The sequence below is a fragment of the Symphalangus syndactylus genome, chromosome 13 (genome assembly GCF_028878055.3).
Source record: "Symphalangus syndactylus isolate Jambi chromosome 13, NHGRI_mSymSyn1-v2.1_pri, whole genome shotgun sequence".
Lineage (NCBI taxonomy): Eukaryota > Metazoa > Chordata > Mammalia > Primates > Hylobatidae > Symphalangus > Symphalangus syndactylus.
The window spans coordinates 22227097-22238730 of NC_072435.2; the positions used below are offsets into that span (position 1 = coordinate 22227097).

General features: G+C 39.4%; 1 protein-coding gene across 14 annotated transcripts in view; it reads left to right on the forward strand.

Annotated features, from left to right (window-relative positions):
- ZNF667 (zinc finger protein 667) overlaps positions 1 to 11237 on the forward strand; it is a 38064-nt gene extending 26827 nt beyond the window's left edge. For all 14 annotated transcript variants that reach the window (XM_055236543.2, XM_055236546.2, XM_055236540.2 and 11 more), the window contains one exon: positions 7784 to 11237. In XM_055236543.2, the coding sequence (XP_055092518.1) occupies positions 7784 to 9363 (1580 nt within the window). In that variant the 3' untranslated portion in view covers positions 9364 to 11237. The remainder of the gene's footprint in view (positions 1 to 7783) is intronic.
- Positions 11238 to 11634: the final 397 nt, after the last annotated feature.

Below are 11634 nucleotides of genomic sequence, written 5' to 3' on the forward strand. Positions count from 1 at the left end.
CTGAAAATAAAGTGGTTAAGTCTCCAACAATTATTGTATTGGGGTTTGTCTCTCTCTTTAGCTCTGAAAATACTTGCTTTATGTATCTGGGTGCTCCATTGTTGGTTGTGTATATATTTACAATTGTTATATCCTTTTGCTGAATTGATCCTTTTAGCATTGTATGACTTTCTTTGTTTTTTTCCATATTTTTTGTCTTAAGCTCTATTTTATCTAAATGTAGCTGCTCCTGCTCTTTTTTGGTTTTCATTTGCATGGGATTTTTTTTCCCTCCCTTTATTTTTAGTCTATGTGTGTCTTTATAGGGAAAGCCTGTTTCTTATAGGGAACAGATCATTGGGTCTTTTTTAAAATTCATCCAGCCACTCTGTGGCTTTTGATTGGAGATTTTGTCCATGTACATTTAATATTTATAAGTAAGGACCTACTACTGACATTTTGTTATTTGTTTTGGTTGTTTTGTGGCCTTTTCTTTTTCCTTCTTGTCTTCCTTTTTGTGAAAGTGATTTCCTCTGATGGTATGTTTTAATTTCTTGAATTATATTTTTTGTGTATCTCTTATATATTTTTTATTTGAGGTCAGCATGAGGCTCATAAATAATATAACCCATTAATTTAAACTGATGACAATTTAACTGTGCAAAAACAAACCAACAAACAAGCAAAGAGAAAACTAATAAAAACCCTATACTTTAAATTCATCTCCTCTTTTAAACTTTTTGTTGTTTATATTTTAATACTGTGTGTCTTAAGTTGTTGTAGTTGCTATTTTTTTATCAGTCCATCTTTTAGTCTTCCTTCTTAAGATATGAGTAGTTTACACATCACAATTACAGTATTATAATATTTTGTATTTATCTGTGCAATTACTATTGCTAGTGAGTGTTGTATGTTCAGATGATTTTTTATTGGTCATTAGCATCCTTTTCTTTCAGACTGATGAACTCCCTATAGGATTTCTTGTAGGATAGGTCTGATGTTGACAAAATCCCTCAGCTTTTGTTTGTCTAGGAAAGTCTTTATTTCTCCTTCGTGTCTGAAGGACATTTTCACTGGATATAATATTCCTAGATAAAGGTTTTTGTTTTCTTCAGCTCTTTAAATATATCATAATTCTCTCTCCTGGCCTATAAGGTTTCCACTGAGCACTCTGCTGCCAGACGTATCAGAGTTCCATTTTATGTTATTTGTTTCTTTTCTCTTGCTGCTTTTAGGATCATGTCTTTATCCCTGACATTTGGGAGTTTATTAAATTATCTGAGATAGACTTCTTTGGATTAAAGCTGCTGCTTGGTGTTTTATAACCTCCTTGTACTTGAATTTTGACATCTTTCTCCAGGTTTGGAGAGTTCTCTGTTACTATCTCTGAATACACTTTCTACCCTAGTCTCTCTACCTTCTCTTTAAAGCCACTAACTCCTAGATATGCCCTTTTGAGACTATATACTAGATCCTGTAGGCATGCTTTATTATTCTTCTTCCCTTTGACTCCTCTGACTATATTTTCAAAGAGCCCATCTTCAAGCTATTTCTTCTGCTTGATCAATTCTGCTGTTGAGAGACTCTGATGCATTCTTTAGTTTGTCAACTGAATTTTTCAGCTCCAGAATTTCTGCTTGATTCTTTTTAATTATTTCAATGTCTTTTAAAAATTTATCTGATAGGATTCTGAATTCCTGCTCTGTGTTATCTTGGATTTTGTTGAGCTTCTTCAAAATAGCTTTTTTTTTTTTTTTTTTTTTGAGACAGAGTTTCTCTCTGTTCCCAGGCTGGACTACAATGATGGCATGATCTTGGCTCACTGCAACCTCCGCCTCCTGGGTTCAAGCAATTCTCGTGCCTCAACCTCCTGAGCGGCTGGGATTACAGGCGTGTCCCACTATGCCCAGCTAATTTTTTTTTATTTTTAGTAGAGACGGGGTTTCACCATGTTGGTCAGGCTGGTCTCGAACTCCTGAGCTCAGGTGATCCACCCGCCTTGGCCTCCCAAAGTGCTGGGATTACAGGCATGCTCCACCGCGCCTGGCCAAGAAAGCTATTTTGAATTCTCTGACTGAACGGTCACATTATCTCTGTCACTCCAGAACTGGTCACTGTTGCCTTATTTAGTTCATTCGGTGAGGTCATGTTTTCCCGGATGGTCTTGATGCTTATGGATGTTTGTCATTACCTGGTCATTGATGAGTTAGGTATTTATTCTTTCTTTCTTTCTTTTTTTTTTTTTTTTTTTTTTTTGAGATGGAGTCTTGCTCTGTCACCCAGGCTGGAGTGCAGTGGCGCAATCTCGGCTCACTGCAAGCTCCGCCTCCCGGGTTCACGCCATTCTCCTGCCTCAGCCTCTCCGAGTAGCTGGGACTACAGGCGCCCGCCACCACGCCCGGCTAGTTTTTTTGTATTTTTAGTAGAGACGGGGTTTCACCATGGTCTCGATCTCCTGACCTCGTGATCCGCCCGCCTCGGCCTCCCAAAGTGCTGGGATTTTATCTTTGTAGTCTGGGCTTGTTTGTACTGGTCCTTCCAGAGAAGACTTTCCATGTATTCAAAGGGGCTAGGGTGTGTCTTCGTTCACTGCAGCCATGTTTGCATTAGGGGTCACCCCATGTCCAGTAACTCTGTGACTCTTGTAGACTCACAGAAGTACTGCCTTGGTGGTCTTTGGTAAGATCCAGGAGAATTCCCTAGATTACCAGGAAGTCATTCTTTTCCCTTACTTTCCCTGAATGAATGGAGTCTCTCTCTCTCTGTGCTGAGCTGCCTAGAGTTGGGGAACGGATGATACAAACACTCCCATGACCACCAACACTGGGACTGTGCTGGGTCTGACCCAAAGCCAGCATAGTACTCATTTCTTGCCCAAGGCCTGTGGCTACCACTGCCTGGCTACCACTGATGTTTATTCGAAGCCCAAGAGGTCTTAATTCATCAGGTGGTAAATTCTTCCAGGCCTGTTTTTCCCTTTAGGGCAGCGAGTTGCCTTCTGGCCCAGGGTAGGTCTAGAAATCTTGTCCAGGACCTATGGCCTAGAATGAGGCCTTCAGGACCCTGCTTGGTACTTTATTTTACTGTGGTTGAGCTGATATCCAAGTTGCAAGACAATGTCCTCTTTACTCTTCCCTCTCCCCTTGGAGCTGCCAGCTGTGCTGCCTGGAGTTGGGAGAGAGTTGATACAAACACTCTCTTGGCCACTTCAGCTGGTTTGTCACTGGGTAGCAGGTACCCTAAGTCCACTGGTTCTGAGCCAAGCATAGCACTAGGACTTGCCCAGGAATTGCAGTCCTTGTGGCCTAGACTGCCTTTCAGATTTACTTAGGACACCAGAGTGTTTTAGTCTGTGGTGGGGGTATTTGCTGGAACTCAAGTTTCCACCACTGCGGTGGACAATTCTCAGGTTTAAATGCTTCCTCTGGGGGTGCTGGCCAAATTCTGCCCACGTTGCTTTCTGCTGTGACGGGGCAGCACTGAGTTCCAATGGAGAGTCCCACCATCACTCCATTCTTTCTCCTCCAAACACATAGATTCTCTCTTGTTGCCGTGCTGCACTACCAGGCACTGGGGGAGGGGTGGTGCAGGCATATGATGACTATCTTTTCTACCCTCCTCAGTGCCTCTTTCTTTGAATACGATGTTAAAACTTGATACTTTGATTGCTCACCTAATTTTTGGTTCCTATGAAGGTGTTTTCTTATGTGGATAGTTGTTCAATTTGGTGTTACTGCAGAGGGGGCAATCACTGGAGGGCTCTATTTGGCCATCTGGCTCTTCCACTTTCTCCCTTTTAGTTGTTTTGTTTGTTTTTTGAGATGGAGTCTCACTCTGTCACCTAGGCTGGAGTGCAGTGGCGTCATCTCAGCTCACTGCAACCTCCACTTCCTGGGTTCATGCAGTTCTCCTGCCCCAGCCTCCTGAGTAGCTGGGATTACAGGCACACACCACCACACCTGGCTAATTTTTGTGTTTTTAGTAGAGATGGGGTTTCACCATGTTGGTTAGGATAGTCTTGAACTCCTGACCTTGTGATCCACCCACCTCGGCCTCCCAAAGTGCTAGGATTAAAGGCGTGAGTCACCATGTTTGTTTGTTTTTTTTTTTAAGGAGACAGGAACAGGGTCTTCTATTACCCAGGCTGGAGTGTAATGGTGCAGTCATGGCTCACTGCAGCCTTAAACTCCTGGGCTCAAGCAGTCCTCCTGCCTCAGCCTTCCAAGTACCAGTTTGTTTCTTGAGCCCTTGTGGATAGACTGGATATCCATATTAGTTTACCCATATTGGATAGGCCATAAATCTTTCTTGTAGATTTGCTAGCATTTGTTTTCTGTTTTTACTTATTCTTGTGAATTGTTTTTTCATGATCTTTCCCCTTTTATCTAGCAGTGACTTTTTTATTTTCTGCTTGTATAGTAAGCTTTCATATAGAAAATGCAATAACCATATGACATTACATTTTACTTCAAATATTTCCCCATTCTTTCCTAAGACTTTTTATTTTATTTACCTTTTATTTTTTCTATTTGGTTATATGAAAGTTTTTTTCATTTTTGTGTGATTGGAAAAGTTGGCATTCACATTGTAATTTTTTTTTATTTCCATAGTTAGAAATTCATCTGGTTTCTAGAATTTGGGGTATATTTCATATTATTTTAGTTTGTAATGATTTTGTACTTTATATTGAACGAATTCACCTCGGATTAATTTTGGTATATGGTGTGGTTTAAGGATTTCCACATTGAAGATGGGGAGATGGGCTGAGGGGATATGTTAGTATTCCACACAGGAAGGAACAAAGGAAGGTACAAAGGAAAAGGAAGGGAAACTAAGAGTTTTAGGAAAATGTGAGAGGGAGAAGCAGCTTAACTGATGTGACTTAATGGGATGTGGGGTGGGAAGGACTATAGGAGGAATCTTGAGTTTCTTGTTTTGCTGATGCTGCTAGCTTCACTGTAAACATTTCCATTATCTTCCTGTGTTAATTCCTTATTTTATTTATATCTGGTTGTTTTCTGGAACTTCTACTAATAATAATTATAATGGTAGCTACTACCAGTTATTAAGCAACTCCAGGTTCACAAAGCTTTCTCTAGAACCCTTGGAGCAAGATGTGTTTCAGAATTCAGAATGGTGCAGATTTTAGAAAGGTAAACAGGTCATATACTATATGTGGCATAACATACCCAGCAGGGGCTGGAGTAGCACCCCAGAATCAAACACATTGAGATAGCTACAAAGACTAGACCTCCTAAGAGCAATAAATGGAGGCTATGAATAGCCCCATTGCATTTCAGATGGGGTTTCACTCCAAATGTCCATTCAAAAAAGAAAAGAAAAAAGGAAAGAAGACTTTGGTTCTCAGCTTTTTGAATACTGGAATGGCAGATTAGAGGTCATAGCATGGGCCAGAAATTTCGCACATTATTTCCAATTCTCATGAAAACCTTGTGAGGTACGTGATTATTATCTATATTTTCAAGATAATATGCTTATGGTAATAGAGTTAACAAGTGTGTCACAAGGTTATGTAGTTAAATGAAAAACACCTCAGTTAATTCAGTAATATCTGCCTTTAAAGCACAGCTATGAAACAGAAATATAATGTGAGCCACATATGTACTGAAAAAATCTTTAGTATCCACATTTAAATAAAAATTTAAAAACAGTGATATGGTTTGGATCTGTGTCCCCACCAAATCTCATGTTGAAATTTAATCCTCAGTGTTGAAGGTGGGGTCTGGTGGGAGGTGATTGGATCATGGGAGTGGATTTCTCATGAATGGTTTACACATTCCCTTGGTGATGTCTTAGCAATAGGGAGTGAGTTCTTACAAAATCCGATTGTTGTAATATGTGGCACCTCCTCCACACTCTCTCTTTCTCCTTGTTTCACCATGGGATGTGCCTTCTCCTACTTTGTCTTTCACCATGAGTAAGAGCTCACTGAGGCCTCCCCAGAAGCCAAGGAGGTGCCAGCACCATGCTTGTACAGCCTACAGAACCAGGAGCCAATTGAACCTATTTTGTTTATAAATTACCCACTCAAGTATTTATTTATAGCAATATAAGAACTTCCTAACACAAACAGGTAAAATTAATTTTAGTAATATATGTATTTAACCTAATATATCCAACATATTATATCACATAACCAGCATTTTTACAATGAGATACTTTATACTTTTTTGTAGTAAATTTTCACAATCTAGCATATGTTTTATACTCACAGTATACCTCAAACCAGCCACATTTCAATTCCTCAGTAGCTACAGGTGACTAATGGCTACTATATTGGATAGCATAGTTCTAAGCCTGTGTTTATCATGCCACATTCACTTAGGTTTATAGTCAGTTTGCCACACAAGTAGTTATTTTATATCACCTTGGACTTTGACACCCTATGCCAGCCACATTGATCTATTTTACTACATAATAGATTCCTTCTTTTAGTCTAATCTCTTACCTATTTTTCTGAGTTTTTCCTGCTTCTTGCTAAAGTCTTCACCTTTGTAAATATCAAAATATAGTCATATGCTGCATAATGATGTTTCAGTCCAGTCAACAACAGACTACATATATGGCCATGGTTCTATAAGATCATAAAACTGTATTTGTACTGTACCTTTTCTACACTTATGTATATTTAGATACACAAATACTTATCATAGTGTTAAAATTGCCTACTGAATTCAATACAGTAACATCATGTACAAGTTTGTAGCCTAGGAATAGACTATACAGTATAACATAGGTGTATAGTAGGCTATAATATCTAGGTTTATGTAAATCTACTGTAAGATGTTTGCACAATGATGAAATTGCCTGACAATGCATGTCTTACAACATGTCCCCATTGTTGTTTTTTTTTTTTTTTTTTTCTTGAGACGGAGTCTCGCTCTGTCACCCAGGCTGGAGTGCAGTGGCGCAATCTCGGCTCACTGCAAGCTCCGCCTCCCGGGTTCACGCCATTCTCCTGCCTCAGCCTCTCCGAGTAGCTGGGACTACAGGCGCCCGCCACCACGCCCGGCTAATTTTTTGTATTTTTTAGTAGAGACGAGGTTTCACCGCGGTCTCGATCTCCTGACCTCGTGATCCGCCCACCTCGGCCTCCCAAAGTGCTGGGATTACAAGCGTCAGCCACCGCGCCCGGCCAACATGTCCCCATTGTTAAGCAACATGTGACTGTACTCAATTCTAATTGTTACTAGTTCTTTTTAAATTTGATCTTAAGAATACATTTTTTAAAATCTACAACTTTATTGAGGTAAACATCATAAAAGTCACTATATCTAGAATATAATTCAATGATTTGGATAAATTTACAGAGTGTGTAACCATCAACATAATCCAGTATTAGAACATTTTTATCACCCCTGTAAGATTCCTCACGTCCCTTTACAGTTAATCCCCATTCCTACCTTGAGCCCCAGGCAACCACTTCTCTTCTGTCTCTGTAGACTTGCCTTTTCTGGACACATTCTGTAATAAACATACGTTTATCTGTGTTTATTAAAACAACCTGTGGAGTTCAATGTGCTGTATATGGCATAAAAGTTATCATATAAATAAAATCTTGACTTATTCATTTTCAAATTACAGACTTTTCTGAATTCTGGTTATTAAATATCTGTAAAACCTTTAGTATAGTCATCAAAACCATAATAAAACACTAAAATGTTATTGTTTTGGTAATTATAATTGTTGTTATGATTAATCATGATAATTACATTTATATTGTAGAATCTTCATTTTTTCAGCACCGGAAAGGAGAAACATTTAATTCCTTTATGTCTTTCAGACTCAGGGTCTAAGTGTGAGACCAAGAAGTTACCTCCAAATCAATGCAACAAATCTGGGCAAAGCATCTGCCAGAAACTAGTTTCTGCACAACAAAAAGCTCCTACACGAAAGAGTGGCTGCAACAAAAATTCAGTCGTAATAAAACCTAAGAAAGGGCATTCAGGGAAGAAACCTTTAAAATGTAATGACTGTGGTAAAACCTTTAGTCGAAGCTTCTCTCTTAAACTTCATCAGAACATTCATGCGGGAGAGAAGCCTTTTGAATGCAGTAATTGTAGAAAAGCTTTCAGACAGATCTCATCCCTCCTACTTCATCAGAGAATTCACAGTGGAAAGAAAAGCCATGAATGCGATAAATGTGGGGAAAGCTTCAATCAAAGAACAACGCTTATTCTACATAGGAGAATTCATGATAGAAAGGAAATTCTTGACTGTGGGAAGGCCTTGAGTCAGTGTCAGTCTTTCAATATACATCAGAAAATTCACGTTGTTGGGAATGTCTGCCAGTGCAGAAAGTGCGGGAAAGCCTTCAGTCAGATGTCATCCCTTTTACTTCATAAGAAAATTCACAATGGAAAGAAAACACATAAATATAATAAATGTGGGAGAGGCTTCAAAAAGAAATCAGTCTTTGTTGTACATAAAAGAATTCATACTGGAGAGAAAATCCCTGAAAATGCAAAGGCCTTAAGTCAGAGTCTACAGCAAAGAAGTCACCATTTAGAGAATCCTTATAAATGCAGAAAATGTGGGAAATTATTTAATAGGATTTCACCCCTGATGCTTCACCAGAGAATTCACACTTCAGAGAAACCGTACAAATGTGATAAATGTGACAAGCTCTTCAGGCGGCTTTCAACCCTTATTCTGCATCTAAGAATTCATAATGGAGAAAAACTATACAGATGCAATAAATGTGAGAAGGTCTGCAATCGGCATTCATCCCTTATTCAACATCAGAAAGTTCATACAAAGAAAAAGAAACTATTTGAGTGTAAAGAATGTGGGAAGATGTTTTCTGGAACTGCAAACCTTAAAATACATCAGAATATTCATTCTGAAGAGAAACCTTTCAAATGCAATAAATGCAGTAAAGTTTTTGGCCGCCAATCATTTCTTATTGAACATCAAAGAATTCATACTGGAGAAAAACCCTACCAGTGTGAGGAATGTGGAAAAGCCTTCAGCCACCGAATATCTCTCACGCGACATAAGAGAATTCATACTGAAGACAGACCCTATGAATGTGATCAGTGTGGGAAGGCCTTCAGCCAGAGTGCACACCTTGCCCAACATGAAAGAATTCACACTGGAGAGAAGCCATATACATGCAAAACATGTGGTAAGGCCTTTAGTCAGCGCACATCTCTTATTCTACATGAAAGAAGTCATACTGGAGAGAAACCCTATGAATGTAATGAATGTGGGAAGGCATTTAGCAGTGGCTCAGACCTTATTCGACATCAGAGAAGTCATTCTTCAGAGAAACCTTATGAATGTAGTAAATGTGGGAAGGCATATAGTCGGAGCTCATCCCTGATTCGACATCAGAATACACATTCTGAAGAAAAAGCCTAAGGTTGTTTTAAATCTATAAAATCAATGAATGAGGCTATCAAAGATATGGCAAATATGTATTTGTCTATAATGTAAATTTTGTGTATATGGGACCATTTGATGATATGTCCCACTTTGAAAGCCAAAGAGCAAAAGTCATTGGTGATTTTGACCTCAGGATTTGAAATTAACTGAAGGAAACTTAGAAGTTTGGTCAGTCATTGTGAATGAAGATCATTTTTCATTTCATAGGAATTACTGGCTGGGCACAGTGGCTTACACCTGTAACCCCAGCACTTTAGGAGGCTGAGACGGGTGGATCACGAGGTCAAGAGTTTGAGACCATGGTGAAACCCTGTCTCTACTAAAAAATACAAAATTAGCTGGGTGTGGTGGTGCGCACCTGTAATCTCAGCTACTGGAGAGGCTGAGGCAGGAGAATCACTTGAACCCAGGAGGTGGAGGTTGCACTGAGCAGAAATTGTGCCACTGCACTCCAGTCTGGGCAACAGAGCAAGACTCTGTGTCAAAAATAATAATAATAATAATAATAATAATAACAACTGATATTTTACTTCCAGCATAGTTTTAAAGATAATTCATTGGTCACATACAACAAAGTAGAATTGTGAAGTCCATTATAGGGCTCTGAGCCTGATTTAAGGTCACAGAAGAAAGAATTTGAGTCTGTTTCTCAGATCTAGAATTATCAAATATAAGGAACTTCTTGGCAAAACAGGGTGCCACTTTCAGCCGACAAACTTGTGGGTGAGAATAAAGAAAAGTGAGTCTTTAGGTAGATAAAGTTGTCACTCATAATGGTGTATAATGGTAGAAACCTTACTGTACCATCTCCATGGATATGAGGATATATGATCTTCATGGTGTGAACGTCTAACATGGCTGAGACAAGCTATCAGTAAAAGAACCAAGATACATGAAGAATGAGGATTTCAGAGCCAGGAGAAATCAGTATTGTTTTATTTGGAAATAAATCATCTATATTTATATGAGTAAACATTGGTATTTTCATGTAACAATACTGGTATGCAATAAGTGGTGTAATATGAGTTGTTATGGACTGAATGTGTCGCCCCCAAAATTAATTATGTTAAAATCCTCACCATCAGTGTGATGTTACTTGGAAATGAGGCATTTGGGAGGCAATTAGGATTAGATGAAGTCATGAGGCTTGGAGCCCTCATGATGGGATTAGTGCCTTTATAAGAAGAGACATCAGGCTGGGCACGGTGGCTCACGCCTGTAATCCCAGCACTTTGGGAGGCCAAGGCAAGTGGATCATGAGGTCAGGAGATTGAGATAATCCTGGCTAACACGGTGAAACCCCATCTCCACTAAAAAAATATATATATATACAAAAAATTAGCCGGGCATGGTGGCATGTGCCTGTAGTCCCAGCTACTCGGGAGGCTGAAGGAGAAGAATCGCTTGAACCCAGGAGTCAGAGGTTGCAGTGAGCCAAGATCACGCCACTGCACTCCAGCCTGGGCAACAAAGCGAGACTACGTCTCAAAAAAAAAAAAAAAAAGAGACATCAGAAAGCCTGCTTGCTGTCTGCACCATGTGAAGATGCAGCAAGAAGCCAGCTGTCTACAGAACAGGAAGAGAACCCTACAAGAACCTAACCATGCTGCCGACCTGTTCTCAGACTTCCAGACTTCAGAACTGTGAGAAGTAAATTGTTGTTTAAGCCACCCAGTCTATGATGTTTTGTTATGGCAGCCCCAGCTAATATATGGAGTGGAAACCCTAGATTTATATACTGGGTTCTTTTCCTGTCAGCAGTTCAACATGTGTAGTAGCTTTCAGTCTCTGCTGTTTGTGCCAAATATCTAAGAAATAAAATCAGATAACATTTTTGTAATTGGATCATATACAGTTGGGCTCTTCTGTTTAAGTTTTCCTTCTGTAAAAGTTGTTTTTGAGAATACCTAAAGTTTAAGATGACTTTGTGGAATGTGTGGAATGTATATGGGTTAGATCATCCTAACTTTGACCACAATTGATAAAACAACAATCCAAATTGTGAAGGTTGAGCATGCATACAGGATAGTACAACTAACTTCCCGTTTAAACTTGTTCTTTCGTATTTGTAAAGCAAGCATAAAAATCCACCCCTTGGAGCAAATGGGTGAGCAGACAGCACAGAGGTAACTCATGGAGAGGCAGGTCTTTTTTCCTCCTTTTCTGCACACACCCTCTAGCTTGTTAATTCCTCTGCCAATCTGCCATACAAATACATGTCAGTCCCAAATGAATTGTGACACACCC